The following is a 24,965-nucleotide window of genomic DNA, read 5'->3' on the forward strand; positions in this document are numbered from 1 at the left end:
ACTAGTTTGTTCTCTATATCTGTGAGTCTGCTTCTTTTTTGTTGTATTCACTAATTTCTTGTTATTTTTTTAGATTCCACATATAAGTGAAATATATCCCACTTTAAAGTGTTAATTTTCCAGTAATTTTACATCATAGAAAATACATTTTTGGCTAAAATAATGCATATTTATCAATAGTGTTGAATCAGATATATTCTTGGCGTCTCATTTTTTAAGGACAAAAACAGAAATAGAAGGAGATTCTGAAACTGAATTATCTACTTAGTCTTTGCACTGCCCAGGTGTATTTAAAGTATCTAATCGGGACATTTTATTTTAGAGTATTTATTTATTTTTATTGGGATATAGTTGTTTTACAATGTTGTGTTAGTTTCTGCTGTACAGCAAAGTGGAGTTCCCTGTGCTATACAGCAGGTTCTCATTAGTTATCTGTTTTATACGTATTAGTGTATATATGTCAATCCCAATCTCCCAATTCATTAGAGTATTTAATTGTGAAAATATTTCTAAAGTACCTAAGTAATTAGTGCATGTTACTTCCTTTCACCTCTTCCAATAGAGCCACTGTAAAGTTTGTTAGGATTGACTTTTAGAGAATATTTTTATAATGTACTATATTTCTGTGTATGTGTATATATAAGTAAATACATACACATACTCTAGATAAAAATTACCCTATTATAGCCCTGGCTATCTTTGAGGTTTATCCTCTTCATTCACAGTGGTTGATAACTTCTATCCCAAGAATAAAGTAGCTCTTTTATCAATTACTTTAAAATATTTGGAAGACCAGTTGTTATTTTAGATGTTCTTAAAGCATACTTGTATATTTTTTCATCTTGCAGCCTCAGGGATTTAGAGATGCTGTTGTTGCTACTGCACGTTCATTGCAAACAGAAGGTTCATTGAATATCCGGAAGCGGTCACGGGACTCAGAGGAAGAAAAGGAATCCAAAGACTAGTCTCAGAGTATACATATGTATTGATGCTGTGAGAGATGCAGTGCTTACAAGTAGTAGACTCGTTACTTTAGAATATAAACACTATGGCGTGAATGAATCCAGTCTATATTAAGTGAATGGTGAGTGAATGGATCAGGTCTATATTAAGTGAAAATACTTAACAAATAGGATTCTCTGAAAGAGTTTTTCTAAACTAAGCAGTGTTCTACAGTTGTATTTAACCCTGTTTTCATTTTCAGTAACATTCAGTAGAGATGATACAGGTATTGTATTTTGCAAATGTGGAAAGCTGATCGCTTATGGCCAATCTGAATTTAATATTCAGACTGTTTTTTCCTCCTTTCTTTGCCAATTGCCTAGACATTTCTAGGAAGAAAAGATTTTTTTCACATTCCTATTGTGCTCTCCTCTTTAAATGTAGCTTTGATAATTCTCAAAAATGACATGTTTCTATTATGAAGAAAAGCCAGCACCAAGAGTCAGCATATCATTACATTCAGTTTATGAGTAGGATACAAATTTTGGATGACCAGTCTGATTTTAGTGACCCCAATCCTAAAATCGAAGTCATTTGTTCAGTTTTTAATGTTATTTTGTAACATTAAAGGAAGGACTTTGGAGTTGTTATCCCATCTAGAACATTGACTGGAACATATATCTATGTTGTCAAGTTGATAAGCTTACAGTCATTTATTTCTATATTTTTGAAACATGGTGTGATCCAGTTCTAGGTGTACTGACATTTTCCTTTGAATAATCTTAATACTGCTTGAATAAATTAAAAATTTGGATTCTTGAGTGGTTTCAAAATTTTAAAATGTTTTGGTACCTGGTTCTTAGTGCTTCTTAATTCATTTACAAAATTTACTTTGACTCCCAGTGGAAGAAAATTATTTAAGTAATTGAATATTATATACCGTGACAACCATATTTTCCAGACTTTAGTGACAGTTGGTATTTCCTGTCCCAGACTGAACACTAAATTCATAAGATTTTAAAAATGTAATTATTCTGTAATTGATTATACATAGACTAACCATAGTTGGCAAGGACTTTTTAAAGAATGAAAATAGGCACTGCTAACAATTATACCAGGACATAAATCAGGACTGTCCCAGGCAAATCAGGCTTATGGTCATCCTAATTATGTAAGACTAATTTCAAATGACTACTTTAGTATAGGATAACTAATTGTAACTATCTTATTTTTGAGGGCTTTAAGGCATATGTTTTTATTATAATTAATGAAGTCATTTTAAAAAATTACCTGTCATTTTATAGTCTATCTACTCAAATCATAACATCAAGAGTAAGGGGGTTGTTAAGTGATAAATATCAGTGTTACCAGGCATCAGATACTGTTAAGAGGTCATTTTATAAAGCATTATAATACTGTACTTTAAAAGAACTATGAGACCCCAAAATGGATTAAAGACCTAAATGTAAGGCCAGACACTATCAAACTCTTAGAGGAAAACATAGGCAGAACACTCTATGACATAAATCACAGCAAGATCCTTTTTGACCCACCTCCTAGAGAAATGGAAATAAAAACAAAAATAAACAAATGGGACCTAATGAAACTTAAAAGCTTTTGCACAGCAAAGGAAACCATAAACAAGACAAAAAGACAACCCTCAGAATGGGAGAAAGTATTTGCAAATGAAGCAACTGACAAAGGATTAATCTCCAAAATTTACAAGCAGCTCATGCAGCTCAATATCAAAAAAACAAACAACCCAATCCAAAAATGGGCAGAAGACCTAAATAAACATTTCTCCAAAGAAGATATACAGATTGCCAACAAACACATGAAAGAATGCTCAACATCATTAATCATTAGAGAAACGCACATCAAAACTACAATGAGATATCATCTCACACCAGTCAGAATGGCCATCATCAAAAAATCTATAAACAATAAATGCTGGAGAGGGTGTGGAGAAAAGAGAACACTCCTACACTGTTGGTGGGAATGTAAATTGATACAGCCACTATGGAGAACAGTATGGAGGTTCCTTAAAAAACTAAAAATAGAACTACCATACAACCCAGCAATCCCAGTACTGGGCATATACCCTGAGAAAACCATAATTCAAAAAGAGTCATGTACCAAAATGTTCACTACAGCTCTATTTACAATAGCCAGGACATGGAAGCAACCTAAGTGTCCATCAACAGATGAATGGATAAAGAAGATGTGGCACATATATACATGGAATATTACTCAGCCATAAAAAGAAGCAAAATTGAGTTATTTGTAGTGAGGTGGATGGACCTAGAGTCTGTCATACAGAGTGAAGTAAGTCAGAAAGAGAAAAAGAAATACCATATGCTAACGCATATATATGGAATCTAAGAAAAAAAAATGGTCATGGAGAACCTAGGGGCAAGACGGGAATAAAGACACAGACCTACTAGAGAATGGACTTGAGGATGTGGGGAGGGGGAAGGGTAAGCTGGGACAAAGTGAGAGAGTGGCATGGACATATATACACTACCAAACGTAAAATAGATTAGCTAGTGGGAAGCAGCCGCATAGCACAGAGAGATCACCTCGGTGCTTTGTGACCACCTAGAGGGGTGGGAGGGAGGGAGATGCAAGAGGGAAGAGATATGGGAACATATGTATATGTATAACTGATTCACTTTGTTATAAAGCAGAAACTAACACACCATTGTAAAGCAATTATACTCCAATACAGATGTTAAAAATATATATATATATGAGACCCTGAATATTGACAAAGCCAAGTGTATTTCTTTTTGTTTGCAACTCTTTTTAAATAAAATTTTCATATCAGAGCCTTTCAAAGTTGTGCTGCTGAAAAGATATTTATTTTTCTAGTTATAATAAACAGTCCGCTTGGGCTGCAGTAACAAAATACCATAAACTTACAAAACAGAATTTTCTCATGGTATTTTCTCAGTGTCCCAGTATGGTCTGGTTCTGGTAAGGGCTGTCTTCCTTGCTTGCAGACAGCTGCCTTCTCACTGTTTGCTCACAAGGACTTTCCTAGGTGAATGCGCATAGATAGAGACCGGTCTCTTTTCCTGTCTTATAAGGCCACCAATCCTGTGAGAAATCCACCCTTATAACCTCATTTAACATTAATTACCTCCTAAAAGCCCTATCTCCAAATAGTCACATTGGAGGTAGGGCTTCAACATATGAATTTTGAGAGGACACAGTTCAGTCCATAGCATTCTGCCCCTGGTCCCCGCAAATTCATGTCCTCACATGCAAAATACATACATTCTATCCCAACAGCCCCCAAAGTCTTAACTCATTCCAGCATCAACTCTAAAGTACAAAGTCTCATTAAAATATCCTCTAAATCAGATACCAGTGAGATTCCAGGTACAGTTCTTTTTTTTTTTTAATAATTATTTTTATTTGATTGTACCGGGTCTTAGTTGTGGCATGCGAACTCTTAGTTGCGGCATATATGTGGGATCTAGTTCCCTGACCAGGGATTGAACCCGGGCCAACTGCATTGGAAGTGGGGAAGTCCTCAGGTACAGTTCTTTCTGAGGCAGAATTCTTCTCCAGCTGTGAACCTGTGAAACTTGACAAGTTAAGTCTTTCCAAAATACAATGGTAGGATAGACATTCTCATTCTAAAGGAAAAAATCAGAAGGAAAAATGGAGTGATGGGTCCCAAGGAAGTCCAAAACCTAGCCAGGCAAATTCCATTAGATCTTAAGGCTTGACATTAATCCTTTTTGGTTTGATACTCTGCCTTCCAGGCCCACTGGCATGGCAGCATCACCCCACAACTCTAGGTGGAGGTTCTGCCCCTAACCTCTGGCAGAGGCCATCTGGCCTGTTGAAAATGAGGTAGTAGCCCTGATGACCTCTGAATGGCCTTCAGGGTCATTTTTCCCTCTTCTTGAAGAATAGCTGATGTTTGCAGCGAAATACTCTCCAGTCCTTTCAAATCCAAGAAGTCGGTCAGCCTTCCTTCATTTTGTCCTGTCACTATCCCCTTCAGTTCAAACTGGCATTGTTTTGGCTCTTATAATACCATAAGCTTTTTATGGAGTGATGATCCAGCCACACCCTTGATGTCCTCTTCAGAACATGCTGTCTAATTTGCAATATAGATAGGCTGAGAATTTTCCAAATTTTTAGGTTCCGGTTCCTTTTTGCTTAACAATTTCTTCTTCATGTATCCCATTTTGCATTTTACTATAAACAGGAGGAACCAAGCCACTCCTTCAGTACTTCACTTAGAAACCTCAGCTAAATAGCCAGTTTCATTACTTGGAAGTTCTACCTTCCACCGAACACTAAATTCAGCCAGTTCTTGGCCACTTTATAACAAGGGTCACCTTTTCTCCAGTTTCCGATAACATGTTCCTCATTTCCATTTGAGATCTCACCAGAATCACCTTTAATACCCATATTTCTAGCATGCCACCTCCAAACTCTTCCAGCCTCCACCCATTACTGTTCCAAAGCTTCTTCCACATTTTTAGGTATTCCTTAAAGCAACACCCCACTTCTCAATACTAAAATCTGTAATAATAGCTTGTGCTGCCATGGCAAAATCCCATAGATTGGGTGGCTTAAAAGAAGTTTATTTTCTCACAGTTCTAGAGGCTAGAAGTCCAAGATCATGGTGCTAGCAGGTTGTTTCTGGTATAGTAGGAGACCTCTTCCACGGCCTCTTCTCACTATGTTCTCACATGATGGTTAGAGATTGAGAGCATGAGTGAGCAAGCTTTCAGGTGTCTGTTCTTATAAGGGTGCTAATTCTATCATGAGGACCCTGCTCTTCTGACCTCATTTAACCTTAATTACCTCCTAAAGGCCCTGTCACCAAGTATAATCACATTGGAGGTTAGAGAATAACAATAACGTAAGAACTTTGGGGAGACACAATTCAGTCTGTAACACTATAGGAAACAAAATATGTACACATAAGTATAACTTTTTTAAAAACTATATAGTATCGTAACCTGCTTTTTAAAAATCTTAATATATCTTCATGTATTCCACATAGCTAAATTTTTCTTTGATAGTTTTTTAAAAAAATAAATTTATTTATTTATTTATTTATTTATGGCTGCATTGGGTTTTTGTTGCTCCGCACGGGCTTTCTCTAGTTGCAGAGAGCGGGGGCGACTCTTCGTTGTGGTGTGTGGGCTTCTCGTTGCGGTGGCTTCTCGTGGAGCACAGGCTCTAGGCACACGGGCTTCATTAGTTGTGGTGTACGGGCTCAGTAGTTGTGGCTCATGGGCTCTAGAGCACAGGCTCAGTAGTTGCGGTGCATGGACTTAGTTGCTCCGTGGCATGTGGGATCTTCCTGGACCAGAGCTTCAACCCATGTCCCCTGTATTGGCAGGCGGATTCTTAACCACTGTGCCACCAGGGAAGTCCCTCTATGATAGTTTTTAATGGTTGTGCATACTTTTAAAATTTCTTTTTGGAGTTTAAGTTATTACTGTATTTTTAGTGTTATAAACAACACTTCTAATAAGCATGTAAGTTCCTTTTTAAAGAAATCGAAATTATGATTTGTATCATAATGCATGATTTGTATTAATTTCCTCTTGCTGCTTGTAATATATTACTATAGATTAGTGGCTTAAAAGAGCACAAGTCTGGGGAGTTCCCTGGCAGGCCAGTGGTTAGGACTCTGAACTCTCACTGCTGAGGGCCCGGGTTTGATCCCTGGTCGGGGAACTAAGATCCCACAAGCCATGTGATGTGGTGCAGCCAAAAATAAAATAAAAATAAAACAAGAACACAAGTCTGAAATCAGTTTCAAAGGGCTAAAATCGAGGTGTCAGCAGGCCTGCATCCTTCTGGAGGGTCTTTGGGAAAATCTGTTTCGTTGCTTTTTCTAGCTTCTAGAAACTGCCTGCATTCCTTGGTTCATAGCCCATCTTCAAAGACTGCAGCGTAGCATCTTCCAGTCTCTCTCTTTCTCTATTTCCATCGCCTTTTTCTCACTCTGTCTCCTCCTGCCTCCCCATTAAAAGGACACTTGTGATTACATTTAGGGCCCAGTCAGATAATCCAGGATAATATCCCCATCTTGAGGTCTTAATTTAATCATATCTGCAAAGTCCCTTTCGCATGTAAATTAGGATTCACAAATTTCGAGGATTAGGTTGGGAATGTTTTGGGGAAGCCACTATTCAGCCCCTCAAATCATGTGGCAACATGATTCAAGAAATAATCATCTTTGGGTAATTCATATGTAATTCATATGCACATTAAAGTTTGAAAAGCACTGGGACAGATATTTTACCATTTTCAACTTTTCATAGATGGTTATTCCCATTTATGAAATGGAAAGAAAAAAGAGGATAGTTCCTTAGCTTTTTGAAAGGATTATATTTTTTCTTAATTATAAAATATGTAGTACAGGCATACCTCAGAAATAGTGTGGTTTGGTACCAGGCCACTGCAATAAAGCAAATATTAAAGTAAGTCACACAAACTTTTTTGGTTTCCCAGTACATATAAAAGTTTTGTTTACACCATACTGTAGTTTATTAAGTGTGCAGTAGCATTATGTCTTAAAAAAAAATGTACATACCTTAATTAAAAATACTTTATTGCCAAAAAAATACTTTATTGCTAAGAACTGCAAGCTTTCTTTTTTTAAAATATAGCACTCTTTTTATATTTATTTTTTAAATTTATTTATTTTTGGCTGCTTTGGATCTTAGTTGCGGCGCACAGGCTCCAGAGCACGTGGGCTCTGTAGTTGCAGCACGCGGGCTTAGTTGCCCTGTGGCATGTGGGAGCTTAGTTCCCTGACCAGGGATCAAACCTGCGTCCCCTGAATTGGAAGGTGGATTCTTAACCACTGGACCACCAGGGAAGTCCCTAAAAACTGCAAGCTTTCAACGAGTCATAATCTTCTTGCAAGAGTAACAACAAAGATCATTGATCACAGATCAACATAACAAATATAACAATAATGAAGTTTGAAATATTGCAAGAATTACTAAAAATGTGACACAGAGACACGAAATGAGCAAATGCTGTTGGGAAAATGGTGCAACAAACTTGCTCAGTAAAGGGTTGTCACAAACCTTCAATTTGTAAAAAAAAAAAAAAAAAAATCTGTGAAGCAAAATAAAATGAGATATGCCTGTAATTTTTAAAACATGCAGACACTTTTTAAAAGTAATTCTTCCTTGGTTTTACAAACATTTTATCCTTTATTGAAACTGTATTTTCTCCCAGAGTATTATCACTTTTAGCTTCAATTTTGGGGATATGTAACTCAAAATATACTTATATAGTGCCTTATGATTTTGAAACACTTTTACATCATTTAATTTGATCTTTCTAGCAACTCTGTCAGGTAGGTGTGATAGGCTGGGCTGTCTGCTTTTATTCCTTTCATCTATCCATCCCTCCATCCCTCCATCCATCCATCCATCCATCTACTGCGTAACACATATGGATTTAACAACGACTTGTATGAATAAATATTTCAAATAAGATTTAGAATCTTTGGTCATGCATAGGCTGGTGTTTCTGAACATTTTTTATTATAAAATAAATATAGGTAATTTAATAGTGGTCTTTTTAATTTTTTTTTTTTACTTTTAAAGATTGGGATAAAATAGTACTCAAAATTTGCCATTTTAACCATTTTTAAGTGTATAATTCAGTGACATTTTTAATTGTTGTAGGACCATCGCCACTATTTTATTTATTTATTTTTTTGGGTGCGTTGGGTCTTCGATGCTGCACGTGGGCTTTTTCTAGTTGCGGCCAGCAGGGGCTACTCTTCGTTGCGCTGCGCAGGCTTCTCATTGCAGTGGTTTCTCTTGTTGCGGATCATGGGCTCTAGGCGCACAGGCTTCAGTAGTTGTGGTGCATGGACTCAGTAGTTGTGGCTCATGGGCTCTAGAGCGCAGGCTCAGTAGTTGTGGCACACGGGCTTAGTTGCTCCGCGGCATGTGGGATCTTCCCTGACCAGAGATTGAACCCATGTCCCTTGCACTGGCAGGCGGATTCTTTACCACTGTGCCACCAGGGAAGTCCCTCCAGTATTTTAAAAACTTTTCATGACCCCAAATAGAGACTCTGTACCCATTAAGCAATAACTCTTCATTATTGCCTCCACCAGCTCCTGGTAATCTATACTCTACTTTCTATTTTTATGAATTTGCTTATCGTATATATTTCATATAAGTGATAAGAATCATACAATATTTTTCCTTTTGTGTCTGGCTTATTTCGCTTAGCATAATGTTTTCAAGGTTCATCCATGTTGTAGCATGTAGAAGAACTTCAGTCCTTTTTATGGCTATGTAATATTCCATTGTGTGTATATACCACATTTTGCTTATCCATTCATCTTTTGATGGACATTTGGGTTGTTTTTAATAGTGTTTCAATGGTTTATAAATGTATACAAGTAACACTTTTTGTTTCTTGAAACTTTTATTGATTTTTAATTATCAAGTTTGGGACAGTTAATTTGTCTTTGGAATATTTTCAAGCTATTCCTAGTAGCTTAAATTTTAACCCTAATAGACTTATTTTCATTTCCCAGATCAGCTATTTTAATTTTCTCTCTAATTACTGTATTTTGTTTTTCTTGTTAATAATGTTCTTACTAAAATGTTTACAACTAGTTACCAGTGATAAAATTAAAATAAAATGTGGTAGAGAGAAGATAGGACTAGAGTCAGAAGACCTGGATCCTAATTCCAGCTGAGACATTAATAAGCCATGTCCATTTAAACACCTTTATTTTCTCATGCCTTTCTCTTATTTATAAAATTTATAAAATAAGATAGGACTGGGAGGAGCTTCAAGTTGGCGGAAGAGTAAGACGTGGAGATCACCTTCCTCTCCACAAATACATCAGAAATACATCTACATGTGGAACAGCTCCTACAGAACACCTACTGAACGCTGGCAGAAGACCTCAGACCTCCCAAAAGGCAAGAAACTCCCCACATACCTGGGTAGGGCAAAAGAAAAAAGAAAAAACAGAGACAAAAGAATAGGAACAGGACCTGCACCAGTGGGAGGGAGCTGTGAGGGACAAAAGGTTTCCACACACTAGGAAGCCCCTTCGTGGGCAGAGACTGAGGGTGGCGGAGGGGGAAGCTTCGGAGCTACGGAGGAGAGTGCAGCCACAGGGGTGCGGAGGGCAAAGCGGAGAGATTCCCGCACAGAGGATCGGAGCCGACCACCACTCACTAGCCCGAGAGGCTTGTCTGCTCACCCGCCGGGGCGGGCGGGGGCTGGGAGCTGAGGCTCGGGCTTCAGTCGGATCACAGGGAGAGGACTGGGGTTGGCTGTGTGAACACAGCCTGAAGGGGCTAGCGCGCCACAGCTAGCCGGGAGGGAGTCCGGGAAAAAGTCTGGAGCTGCCAAAGAGGCAAGAGACTTTTTCTTGCCTCTTTGTTTCCTGGTGCGCGAGGAGAGGGTATTAAGAGCGCCTCTTAAAGGAGCTCCGAGACGGGCGCGAGCCGTGGCTATCAGCGCGGACCCCAGAGATGGGCATGATACGCTAAGGCTGCTGCTGCCGCCACCAAGAAGCCTGTGTGCAAGCACAGGTCACTATCCACACCTCCCCTCCCGGGAGCCTGTGCAGCCCGCCACTGCCAGGGTCCCGTGATCCAGGGACAACTTCCCAGGGAGAACGCATGGCGCCTTAGGCTGGTGCAATGTCATGCCGGCCTCTGCCGCTGCAGGCTCGCCCCACACTCTGTACCCCTCCATCTCCCTGGCCTGTGTGAGCCAGAGCCCCCGAATCAGCTGCTCCTTTAACCCCGTCCTGTCTGAGCGGGAACAGACACCCTCAGGCGACCTACACACAGAGGCGGGGCCAAATCCAAAGCTGAACCCCAGGAGCTGTGCGAACAAAGAAGAGAAAGGGAAATTTCTCCCAGCATCCTCAGGAGCAGCGGATTAAATCTCCACAATCAACTTGATGTACCTGCATCTGTGGAATACCTGAATAGACAACGAATCATCCCAAATTGAGGAGGTGGACTTTGGGAGCAAAGATATATATATTTTTTTTTCACTTTTTCTCTTTTTCTGAGTGTGTATGTGTATGCTTCTTTGTGTGATTTTGTCTGTATAGCTTTGCTTTTACCATTTGTCCTAGGGTTCTGCCTGTCCATTTTTTTGTTTTGTTTTGTTTTTTTTACTTAAAAATTTTTTTTTCTTAATAATTAGTTTTTATATTTTATTTTAATTATTTTACTTTATTTTACTTTATTTTATTTTATCTTCTTTCTTTCTTCCCTTCTGATTTTTCTCCCTTTTATTCTGAGCTGTGTGGATGAAAGGCTCTTGGTGCTCCAGCCAGGCGCCAGGGCTGTTTCTCTGAGGTGGGAGAGCCAAGTTCAGGACACTGGTCCACAAGAGACCTCCCAGCTCCACGTAATATCAAATGGCGAAAATCTCCCAGAGATCTCCATCTCAACGCCAAGACCCAGCTTCACTCAACGACCAGCAAGCTACAGTGCTGGACACCCTATGCCAAACAACTAGCAAGACAGGAACACAACCCCACCCATTAGCAGAGAGGCTGCCTAAAATCATAATAAGGCCACAGACACCCCAAAACACACCACCAGACGTGGACATTCCCATCAGAAAGACAAGATCCAGCCTCATCCACCAGAACACAGGCACTAGTCCCCTCCACCAGGAAGCCTACACAACCCACTGAACCATCCTTAGCCACTGGGGACAGACACCAAAAACAACAGGAACTATGAACCTGCAGCCTGCGAAAAGGAGACCCCAAACACAGTAAGTTAAGCAAAATGAGAAGACAGAAAAACACACAGCAGATGAAGGAGCAAGGCAAAAACCCACCAGACCTAACAAATGAAGAGGAAATAGACAGTCTATCTGAAAAAGAATTCAGAATAATGATAAAGATGATCCAAAATCTTGGAAATAGAATAGAGAAAATACAAGAAATGTTTAACAAGGACCTAGAGGAACTAAAGAGCAAACAAACAGTGATGAAGAACACAATAAGTGAAATTAAAAATTCTCTAAAAGGGATCAATAGGAGAATAACTGAGGCAGGAGAACGGATAAGTGACCTGGAAGATAAAATAGTGGAAATAACTACCACAGAGCAGAATAAAGAAAAAAGAATGAAAAGAATTGAGGACAGTCTCAGAGACCTCTGGGACAACGTTAAACGCACCAACATTCGAATTATAGGGGTGCCAGAAGAAGAAGAGGAAAAGAAAGGGACTGAGAAAATATTTGAAGAGATTATAGTTGAAAACTTCCCTGATATGGGAAAGGAAATAGTTAATCAAGTCCAGGAAGCACAGAGAGTCCCATACAGGATAAATCCAAGGAGAAACACGCCAAGACACATATTGATCAAACTATCAAAAATTAAATACAAAGAAAAAATATTAAAAGCAGCAAGGGAAAAACAACAAATAACACACAAGGGAATCCCCATAAGGTTAACAGCTGATCTTTCAGCAGAAACTCTGCAAGCCAGAAGGGAGTGACAGGACATATTAAAAGTGATGAAGGAGAAAAACCTACAACCAAGATTACTCTACCCAGCAAGGATCTCATTCAGATTTGATGGAGAAATTAAAACCTTTACAGACAAGCAAAAGCTAAGCGAATTCAGCACCACCAAACCAGCTTTACAACAAATGCTAAAGGAACTTCTATAGGCAGGAAACACAAGAGAAGGAAAAGACCTACAATAACAAACCCAAAACAATTAAGAAAATGGTAATAGGAACATACATATTATGTATGTTCCTATTGTATGATAGGAATGTGTGATACCATAACATTACATGTAAGGTAATTGATAATTACCTTAAATGTAAATGGATTAAATGCTCCAACCAAAAGACATAGACTGGCTGAATGGATACAAAAACAAGACCCATATATATGCTGTCTACAAGAGACCCACTTCAGACCTAGGGACACATACAGACTGAAAGTGAGGGGATGGAAAAAGATATTCCATGCAAATGGAAATCAAAAGAAAGCTGGAGTAGCAATTCTCGTATCAGACAAAATAGACTTTAAAATAAAGACTGTTACAAGAGACAAAGGACACTACATAATCATCAAGGGATCGATCCAAAAAGAAGATATAACAATTGTAAATATTTATGCACCCACCATAGGAGCACCTCAATACATAAGGCAACAGCTAACAGCCATAAAAGGGGAAATCGACAGTAACACAATCATAGTAGGGGATTTTAACACCCCATTTTCACCAATGGACAGATCATCCAAAATGAAAATAAATAAGGAAACACAAGCTTTAAATGATACATTAAACAAGACGGACTTAATTGATATTTATAGGACATTCCATCCAAAAACAACAGAATATACATTCTTCTCAAGTGCTTATGGAACATTCTCCAGGATAGATCATATCTTGGGTCACAAATCAAGCCTCGGTAAATTTAAGAAAATTGAAATCATATCAAGTATCTTTTCTGACCACAACGCTATGAGACTAGATATCAATTACAGGAAAAAATCTGTAAAAAATACAAAGACATGGAGGCTAAACAATACACTACTTAATAACCAAGAGATCACTGAAGAAATCAAGGGGAAATCAAAAAATACCTAGAAACAAATGACAATGAAAACACGACGACCCAAAACCTGTGGGATGCAGCAAAAGAAGTTCTAAGAGGGAAGTTTATAGCAATACAATCCTACCTTAAGAAACAAGGAACAGGGCTTCCCTGGTGGCGCAGTGGTTGAGAATCTGCCTGCCGATGCAGGGGACACGGGTTCGAGCCCTGGTCTGGGAAGATCCCACATGCCACGGAGCGACTAGGCCCGTGAGCCACAACTGCTGAGCCTGCGCGTCTGGAGCCTGTGCTCCGCAACAAGAGAGGCCGCAATGGTGAGAGGCCCGCGCACCGCGATGAAGAGTGGCCCCCGCTTGCTGCAACTAGAGAAAGCCCTCGCACAGAAACGAAGACCCAACACAGCCAAAAATAAATAAATAAATTAAGTAAAAAACAATTAAAAAAAAAAAAAAGAAACAAGGAACATCTCAAATAAACAACTTAACCTTACACCTAAAGCAATTAGAGAAAGAAGAACAAAAAAATCCCAAAGGTAGCAGAAGGAAAGAAATCATAAAGATCAGATCAGAAATAAATGAAAAAGAAATGAAGGAAATGATAGCAAAGATCAATAAAACTAAAAGCTGGTTCTTTGAGAAGATAAACAAAATTGATAAACCATTATCCAGACTCATCAAGAAAAAATGGGAGAAGATTCAAATCAATAGAATTAGAAATGAAAAAGGAGAAGTAACAACTGACACTGCAGAAATACAAAGGATCATGAGAGATTACTACAAGCAACTCTATGCCAATACAATGGACAACCTGGAAGAAATGGACAAACTCTTAGAAATGCACAACCTTCCGAGACTGAACCAGGAAGAAACAGAAAATATGAACAGACCAATCACAAGCACTGAAATTGAAACTGTGATTAAAAATCTTCCAACAAACAAAAGCCCAGGACCAGATGGCTTCACAGGCGAATTCTATCAAATATTTAGGGAAGAGCTAACACCTATCCTTCTCAAACTCTTCCAAAATATAGCAGAGGGAGGAACACTCCCAAACTCATTCTACAAGGCCACCATCACCCTGATACCAAAACCAGACAAAGATGTCACAGAGAAAAAAAACTACAGGCCAATGTCACTGATGAACATAGATGCAAAAATCCTCAACAAAATACTAGCAAACGGAATCCAACAGCACATTAAAAGGATCATACACCATGATCAAGTGGGGTTTATCCCAGGAATGCAAAGAGTCTTCAATATACGCAAATCAATGTGATACACCATATTAAAAAACTGAAGGAGAAAAACCATATGATCATCTCAATAGATGCAGAAAAAGCTTTCGACAAAATTCAACACCGATTTATGATAAAAACCCTCCAGAAAGTAGGCATAGAGGGAACTTTCCTCAACATAATAAAGGCCATATATGACAAACCCACAGCCAACATCGTTCTCAATGGTGAAAAACGGAAACCATTTCCACTAAGATCAGGAACAAGACAAGGTTGCCCACTCTCACCACTGTTATTCAACATAGTTTTGGAAGTTTTAGCCACAGCAATCAGAGAAGAAAAAGAAATAAAAGGAATCCAAATTGGAAAAGAAGAAGTAAAGCTGTCACTGTTTGCAGATGACATGATACTATACATAGAGAATCCTAAAGATTCTACCAGAAAACTACTAGAGCTAATCAATGAATTTGGTAAAGTAGCAGGATACAAAATTAATGCACAGAAATCTCTTGCATTTCTATACACTAATGACGAAAAATCTGAAAGTGAAATTAAGAAAACACTCCCGTTTACCATTGCAACAAAAAGAATAAAATATCTAGGAATAAACCTACCTAAGGAGACAAAAGACCTGTATGCAGAAAATTATAAGACACTGATGAAAGAATTTAAAGATGATGTAAATACATGGAGAGATATACCATGTTCTCGGATTGGAAGAATCAACATTGTGAAAATGACTATACTACCCAAAGCAATCTACAGATTCAATGCAATCCCTATCAAACTACCACTGGCATTTTTCACAGAACTAGAACAAAAAATTTCACAATTTGTATGGAAACACGAAAGACCCCGAATAGCCAAAGCAATGTTGAGAAAGAAAAACAGAGCTGGAGGAATCAGGCTCCCTGACTTCAGACTATACTACAAAGCTACAGTAATCAAGACAGTTTGGTACTGGCACAAAAACAGAAATATGGATGAATGGAACAGGATAGAAAGCCCAGAGATAAACCCACGCACATATTTTCACCTTATCTTTGATAAAGGAGGCAAGAATATACAGTGGAGAAAAGATAGCCTCTTCAATAAGTGGTGCTGGGAAAACTGGACAGGTACATGTAAAAGTATGAAATTAGAACACTCCCTAACACCATACACTAAAATAAACTCAAAATGGATTAAAGACCTAAATGTAAGGCCAGACACTATCAAACTCTTAGAGGAAAACAGAGGCAGAACACTCTATGACATAGTCACAGCAAGATCCTTTTTGACCCACCTCCTAGAGAAATGGAAATAAAAACAAAAATAAACAAATGGGACCTAATGGAACTTAAAAGCCTTTGCACAGCAAAGGAAACCATAAACAAGATGAAAAGACAACCCTCAGAATGGGAGAAAATATTTGCAAATGAAGCAACTGACAATGGATTAATCTCCTCAATTTATAAGCAGCTCATGCAGCTCAATATCAAAAAACAAACAACCCAATCCAAAAATGGGCGGAAGACCTAAATAGACATTCCTCCAAGGAAGATATACAGATTGCCAACAAACACATGAAAGAATGCTCAACATCATTAATCATTAAAGAAGTGCAAATCAAAACTACAATATCACCTCACATCGGTCAGAATGGCCGTCATCAAAAAATCTACAAACAATAAATGCTGGAGAGGGTGTGGAGAAAAGGGAACGCTCTTGCACTGTTGGTGGGAATGTAAATTGATACAGCCACTGTGGAGAACAGTATGGAGGTTCCTTAAAAAACTAAAAATAGAACTACCATACGACCCAGCAATCCCACTACTGGGCAAATACCCTGAGAAAACCATAGTTCAAAAAGAGCCATGTACCAAAATGTTCATTGCAGCTCTATTTACAATAGCCAGGACATGGAAGCAACCTAAGTGTCCATCAACAGATGAATGGATAAAGAAGATGTGGCACATATATACATGGAATATTACTCAGCCATAAAAGGAAATGAAATTGAGTTATTTGTAGTGAAGTGGCTGGACCTAGAGTCTGTCATACAGAGTGAAGTAAGTCAGAAAGAGAAAAAGAAATACCATATGCTAACACATATATATGGAATCTAAGAAAAAACAAAAATGGTCATGGAGAACTTAGGGGCAAGACGGGAATAAAGACACAGACCTACTAGAGAATGGACTTGAGGATATGGGGAGGGGGGAGGGTAAGCTGTGATAAAGTGAGGGAGTGGCATGGACATATATACACTACCAAACATAAAATAGATAGCTAGTGGGAAGCAGCTGCATAGCACAGGGAGATCAGCTCGGTGCTTTGTGACCACCTAGAGGAGTGGGATAGCGAGGATGGGAGGGAGGGAGACACAAGAGGGAAGAGATATGGGAACATATGTATATGTATAACTGATTTACTTTGTTATAAAGCAGAAACTAACACACCATTGTAAAGCAAGTATGCTCCAATAAAGATGTTAAAAAAAAAAAAAGATAGGACTAAATGATTGCTAAATTCATTGGTCAAAATTTTGTGGTTTCTGTTTTTGCAGAGGCATTTATTAAATATTCACTTTAAATGAACAATACTGGAAGTATGGAAGAGTGACATTTACACATTTTTAATTTTCAAAATCAATAATTCTAGGGTTTCCATTCCAATACATTGCATTTCAGCTTTGAGACATGATGTTGAAATGTTCTATTACGTTTAAAAAAAAAACACTGAGTTGCAGGAGAGAGGTGGCTTAACGTCAGTGCCTAAATTTACTGTTACTGTTAGAATTTACAGAACATTTTGCTCCCTTAGAACTGATTTTGGCATAAAACATGTTGACAAGATTTCATGTGTTTTCGACCACAATATATTCCTTTGCCTGTTTTCAGTTTTAGTTCACCATTGACTTAGGCCTTTTTGTGCTTCAGCTATCCATTTGACTCTCATTACGCATAGTAAGATGTGAGTTTTTAAATACAGCGATACTCAGATAGTGATTTTACATATAGCTTATTTTATGAGAATTTAAAAGCTGGGTTCACTCAGAAGAGCTTGAGAACTTATGGAAATTATGTTCTACCTATTTTCAAAATTTAAAAATTAACACAGATAAGAAAAAGTGAAGTAGCAAAGTAAAGAGAATTTAAATTAAGTTATATAAACCGAGGCAAAGAGGAAAACATAATTGATTATATAACTCTTGGTCTAATAATGGGAAACATAATTGCTATCATTAGTTTTTCAAGAGAAAAATGTTTTTCTGGTCTTTGTTTTTTATTTTATTTTTTAATTTTTTTTTTTTTTACTAAGCAATATTTGCACAAGATTTGAAATTCAGTGAAAAGTAAGTCTTCTTTCCTCCCCTGTACCTTTGTCACTCCGTTCATTTTTAGGGGGCAATCATCATTACCAGTTTCTTGTGTGATCTTCTAGAGCTATTCCATGTATCTAAAATATAAATATAATTTTTCTTCAACACCTAAATCTTAACCCAAACTGCACCTTATTTTTGTATTGGTACATATAGAATTTTCTCAATTAAAAAATTGCTGTGTGATATTCCATTGTACAAATATCATTTTATTTAATCATTCTTAAATTGATGGATATTTAGATTAATCAAATTTTTCGTGAGGATATAAGGAATTGGTCAGAGTGTATGTGCATTTAGAATTTTGATAGATGTTGCCCACATATCCTCCAGAGATACTACCAATGTATACTTCCACCAGTGTTCTTTGAGAGAGGCTGTTTATGCCCTTAACATCGTATTTTATCTTTTTTGCCAATTTGATGTTTATTAAAATGACATCTCATAGTGTGATATTAACATTTTCTTGTTCTTTTCTCTTTTTATAAGTGAGGTTGAATGTTTTTTGATTTGCTTACAAGTTACTCTATTTCCTTTTCTATGAACTGGCTGTTCTTATTTTTTGTCCATTTTTTTATTGGGTGTTTGGTCTTTTTTTTTTTTTTAATTTTTATTTATTTATTTATGGCTGTGTTGGGTCTTCGTTTCTGTGCAAGGGCTTTCTCTAGTTGTGGCAAGAGGGGGCCACTCTTCATCACGGTGCGCGGGCGTCTCACTATCGTGGCCTCTCTTGTTGCGGAGCACAGGCTCCAGACGCGCAGGCTCAGCAGTTGTGGCTCACGGGCCTAGTCGCTCCGTGGCATGTGGGATCTTCCCAGACCAGGGCTCGAACCCGTGTCCCCTGCATTGGCAGGCAGATTCTCAACCACTGCGCCACCAGGGAAGCCCCTGGGTGTTTGGTCTTTTTAATCTGTGAGAGTTCTTTACATATTAAGGAAGGTATTAGGCCTTTGTGATATGGCAGATATTTTCCCCAGTTTTTCTTATTTTTTTGTCTCACAGAAATTAGATTTTTATGTAGTCAGTTTTTCACTTTTGAGTTCTGTGTCCTGTTTAGACCTTCCCACTCCATGATTATTAAATTCTCCCATTTTTTCTTAGAGAACTGTAAACAAGTGTAATTTTATGTTTAAATCTCTCCATCTGGAATTTATTTGTATGTTAACCATGGCCTTGAGTTTTGAATTTGACAAAGGGCCCCTGAGTTAAGAGGTGTCTCAGAAGGCAGTTAGATGAAAAATGCCAATGTATTCTATCTTATATCAGCCAAACTCTAAAGGCAAGTTCTATGTAGGACAATTAGTGAAATATGCTAGTATTATAGCTAATGCATTTTTCTTCATGAAATTTGGGGTTTCTTCATTCATTTACTTAATAAATATTAGATATTTTTTGTTTAAATCAGCCAGAATTGGATTCTGTTTGTAGTGACACCAGAATCCAGTTGAATGTCCGCTTTTCTCTCTAACCTCAAAAGAATTATTCTAGTCCTTATTTCAGTTGTCATGTTAATCCTCTTTTGTGTCCCAAATCAACATATTAAGCTCTATCACCCATGCTCCAAACCCACTGCAATCTGTTTTACATTAACAATGTCATAGTTTTATCAAATATTTGACATATATAAAACCAAACCCATTTTTCCCCAAATTGGTTTCCTTCTTCTACTTCGTTTCTCTTAATGTCAGAACCTTCCTCAAAGACTTACTCTTATAATGACTACATATCTAGTCAGTTGCCAAATTATTAATTCTATAACAGGTACGCTCAAGTGTCAGCAAGTTGTACTCTAAGAACTTGGAAATTAGAGAAATAAGTTTTTTTTTTTTTTGGCTGTGTTGGGTCTTCATTGCTGCACGTGGGCTTTCTCTAGTTGCAGCGAGTGGGGGCTACTGTTCATTGTGGTGTGGTCCTTTTCTGCCTTCATTTGCATTAACTGAATATTTATTTTTAGCATTCCATTTTAATTTATCTATTGGCTTTTAAATCTGTATCTCTTTGCATTACTTACTTAGTATTTGATCCATGGATTACAATGTGTATCTTTAACTCTTTATAGTTTATTTAAGGCTAATACTGTATCACTCTGTGTTAAATACAAAAACATAGCAATTGTATAGGTCCATTTACCCCTACTCATCATTCTTTATGATACAGTTGTTCTATGTATTATACACATATACTATGAACTCCATAATAACTGTTAAAATATGGTTTCATCAGTCATCTGTAATTAAAGAAACCAAGAGAAATCTGTCTCTTCTTTACAAACATAGTTACCATTTTCAGTCCTGAAGTTCCAAATTTTCTTCTTCCTTTAGTCCAAAGAACTGCCTTTAGCATTTCTTTTTTTTTTTTTTAATTAATTTAATTTAATTTATTTACTTTTGGCTGCATGGGGTCTTCATTGCTGTGCACAGGCTTTCTCTAGTTGTGGCGAGCAGGGGCTATTCCTCTTTGCAGTGCACGGGCTTCTCATTGCAGTGGCTTGTCTTGTTGCGGAGCATGGGCTCTAGGCACATGGGCTTCAGTAGTTGTGGCTTGCGGGCTCTAGAGCACAGGCTCAGTAGTTGTGGCATACGGGTTTAGTTGCTCTGTGGCATGTGGGCTCTTCCCGGACCAGAGATCGAACCCGTGTCCCCTGCATTGGCAGGCGGATTCTTAACCACTGTGCCGCCAGGGAAGACCCTAGAGAAATAAGTTTGCTCTCAGAATTAAACTATGGAATCTTCAAGACCCCTTACTAATAGTAGCTAACATTTACTGTATGTTACAGAAACAATAGGAAGGCAGAAGAAGCCAGCTTGGAAATGCATAACCTAGTTAATTAGTTCCACAGCCCCAGACAGCAGGGATCATAGGAATGGTCTCATGGTAGGAGCCCACTGAGATGAATGAACTATCACCCTTCTCTATCCTTATTACTTGGTCAGGATTCAAAGTCAGGGGAGAGAGTATTCTACTGACCTAACTTAGGTCAGTGTCTGACCCCGGGATGTGGTAGCATCCGGGGGAGAATGTCAGTACAGTTATCTTTGGCTTCTGCAAGAGGAGGCCAGGAGGCCTACCAAAACTGCATACAGTGTAGGAGAGGTAATTCCCTCAAAGAGATTGAGACGCTGCTAAGAAAGGGGTATAGCTGCTGGGCAACCAAAAACAAGGAATGTACATTGTAATTTATGACTTGTTCAAAGTCATACTACTAGGAAACAGCCTATCCGAAAGTCAAAATAAGTCTAACTCCAGAGTCCATGCTCTTATATTAATGAAGTGGTTCTCAGCTTGGGGTGATTTTGCCTCCCAGGGGACATTTAGCATTGTGGAGATATTTTGCTCATCACAATGGCTAGGGACAGGTGCCACTGGCATCTAGTGGATAAAGATCAGGTATGCTGCTAAACATCCTAAAATGTACGTTACAGCCCCCCCATAACAAAGAATTACTGGGCCCAAAATATCAATAATGTTTAGGTTAGAAACTCTAACCTGGGAAAATATGGCATAGGGCCATATTCTTTAAATGTGTCAATCAGAAGTGTTGGCAAGCAATAGAGTATGGTAGGAAAAGGATCAAAATGGAGCTAACTTTGGTTTAACCACTCAAGCCCTGCTCAAGGGAATGAGGGTCCTTCTTAGATTGGTCCTGATAGCTGATCCTAATTGTGGAAATGGTTGCACGAGGCTATCTTGGTTTGATGCTTTAAATACAAAATGAACTCTTGTCTGATCCCATGCACATCAGTTATCAATTTGTTGATAGTTTGATTTCCCAGGTACTTTGGTTATAGCCAGATCGATACAATTGTCTGGTCTCAATGGAATTAGTAGTTCTCATTGTAAATTCATATGTTGTCATTGTGATTTTTATACATCAGTTTCTTATGAGATTTGTTAGTGTCAGTTAAGATACTTCTGTGTAATTAAGTTTGGAAAATTCAAATTTCTTTTTTTCCCCCAGTTTTATTGAGATATAATTCAAGGTGTACATAATGGTTTGACTTACATACATTGTAAAATGATTACTGCAATAAGTTTGGTTAGCATCCATCATCTCATATAGATACAATTAAAACAGAAAGCAAAAAGAAAAAAATTTTTTTCCTTGGGATGAGAGCTGTTAGGATTTACTCTCTTGACTTTCATGTGTATCATATATCAGTGTTAACTATAATCATCATGCATGTATCCCTGATACTTATTCATCTTGTAACTGGAAGTTTGTACTTTTTGACCACCTTTCTCCAATTCCCCCTCCCCCAACACTCTGCCTCTGGGTAACCACAGATCTGATCTCATTTTCTATGAGTTTGTTTGTTTTCGATTCTATAAATTCGTGAGCTCATACAGTGTTTGTCTTTCTCTGTGTGACTCATTTCACTTAGCATAATGCCCTCAATGCCCATCCATGCTGTTGCAAATGGCAGGATTTCCTCATTTTATTTTTTTTTGGCCACACCACGCAGCATGTGGGATCTTAGTTCCCTGACCAGGGATCGAACCTGTGCCCCCTGCAGTGGAAGTGTGGAGTCCTAACCACTGGACCTCCTGGGAAGTTCCCAGGATTTCCTCATTTTTTTTGTGGCTGAATAATATTCCATTATATGTATGTATGTATGTATGTATGTATATGTATATATGCATATATATATATGTATACCACAATTTCTTTATCCATTAATCCATTGATGGACACTTAGGTTGTGGAACACTCAAATTTCTGAGCTTCGAAGTTTAAGTTGCTAAACTTTGTCATAAGTTCATGCAGGTAAATGTCACTATGGTAGTTTCAAGATGAATTCTTTGACACTCCTCCCATCAGGAGGTTGGGGTGTATTATGTCCCCTTCTCTTGTATCCAAATGTGCCTATTACTGCTTTCACCAATAGAGTACCACGGAAGTAATGCTATTGATTTATGACACCAGGTCACACCTTCTGTCTTATTCACTGAAACACTCAATCTTGGAACTCTAAGCTACCATGTAAGACATTTGATTACCCTAAGGCCACTGGAGACGTTATGTGTGGGCATTACAGTTGATGGTCCCAGCTGAGCTCCCAGTTAACAGCCAGCCTCAACTGCCAGTTTGGCAACACAATCAAATTAATATCTTGAAAATAATTTACATATTAGTCATTTTTCCGCTCAATTTTTTTTCAATATAAATGGAAAAAAGTAGAATGTGAGTGAGTCTCTTGGACATCTAGCCATGATTTTATCCCTAACCAACTGCTATCAGACTGCAACCTCACGAGACCTACAAGTGAGAACCACCTAGCTGAGCCCAGTCAACCTACAGAGCTGTGAAATACAGTAAAGTGCTTTTTGTTTTATTTACTTATTTATTTATTGTGCTGTACACTCAACCTATAATGTTCTATTTTAATTGTCCTAATTGTTTTCAAATTTGTCTCCCAGTTACAGGTAGTGTTGTTCTTTTTTTTTTTTTAATTTTTATTGGAGTATAGTTGATTTACAATGTTGTGTTAGTTTCAGGTGTACAGCAAAGTGAATCAGTTATACATATACATATATCCACTCTTTTTTAGATTGTTTTCCCATACACACCATTATAGAGTATTGAGTAGAGTTCCCTGTGCTAGACAGTAGGTCCTTATTAGGTCGTTTTTGTTTTAGCCACTAAGTTTTGCAGTAGTTTGTTTTGCAGCAATAGATAGCCAGAATAGCCACTTGAGAGCCTCTCTGGGTGGGTTACTGGCTCTTCCTAAGCTGCATCTTCAGGTGTCTTCTTAGAATTTCAGATCTTCCTGTAGAGTGTCTTTTAGTTTCTTGTGTTCATCTTCATTCCCACTGACACCATTCTCTTCTGTACTCTTATTATCTCCCATTGCCCAACTGATCTTTCAGCCTTCAGTGTTTCTTCTGGAAGAATATTCGTATATTAATTTTCTTAAAACACAGTTTTCATCATGTTTCTTTCAAAATCAATATTTTTGCCAATATTTGGAACAAATGTAATTCCATCTCCCAGTACAGTTTAGATCTAATCTTGAACTTTTGCCATGACCATAAGCTTTATACCTTAAACAGTCATGAAATTATTTTTTCAGATACAAAACTCCAGGATTTTATGTGACACTTATAAAAGATATTTGAAAAATAATTTTATATATGAATGACCCAAGTTTATTTTGCATAGATATTGATTTGCTGCCTTTGTGCAAGTAACTGCAATGCATTGTACTGATATTTAGGTATATGGAGGTTCTTCAAATCTTAATAGCCCCCAACTTGCAAAATTACTGGAAACCACATGTGCTATATTGGTGCCAGATATGTCATTTATAGATCACTCTTTCATAAGCCAGCAAACCAATTCATATGCCCAAATCATTTCCTTTCTGGAGAAGGTACATTGTATCAGCATGGTTACCATGTGTGGTAATTGATAATGTCTGTGCCACATGGCTTACTTTACCCTTGTCCAACCCAGCTATTCTACCACTTATGATTACCATATGTTACAGCACTCTAGGTTAATGGAATCGTTTCCATCTTCCCCTCTAGTCACAAATGTCATTGTGGCTCAATTCCATCAGCTCCACACTCAGTGAAGAATAAAGTGTTTGGTATTATCTGAGCATAGGAGACAACTTTGTGTGGAGTTTTCATATTTAGTTGTCTGCTTCTTTTTCATTTAAAAAAGCAGTTGGATTTTTTGATGAATGCTCCAGAGTGGGTAATGGGCATCTGCTGACTAAAAGAGAACATGATCAATATCACTCGATTCTTGCATGTATTTATTCTAAGTAAATATATAAAGGGAATTAGGGCTTCCCTTGTGGCGCAGTGGTTAAGAATCCGCCTGCCAATG

General features: G+C 37.9%; 1 protein-coding gene across 9 annotated transcripts in view; it reads left to right on the top strand.

The window, feature by feature from the left end:
• The window catches only part of RAD51C (RAD51 paralog C), a 62,206-nt gene that overhangs the window by 31,632 nt on the left and 5,609 nt on the right, over positions 1-24,965 (top strand). For 8 of the 9 annotated variants that reach the window (XM_082372079.1, XM_082372075.1, XM_082372083.1 and 5 more), the window contains one exon: positions 849-13,953. The exons of the other annotated variant lie outside the window; for it this stretch is intronic. In XM_082372079.1, coding sequence (XP_082228205.1) covers positions 849-965 — 117 coding nt within the window. In that variant the 3' untranslated portion in view covers positions 966-13,953. Of the gene's footprint in view, positions 1-848; positions 13,954-24,965 lie in introns of those variants that run through there. 9 annotated transcript variants of the gene reach the window in all.

The sequence above is a fragment of the Balaenoptera borealis genome (assembly GCF_965194805.1).
Source record: "Balaenoptera borealis genome assembly, chromosome: 20".
Taxonomy (NCBI): Eukaryota; Metazoa; Chordata; class Mammalia; order Artiodactyla; family Balaenopteridae; genus Balaenoptera; species Balaenoptera borealis.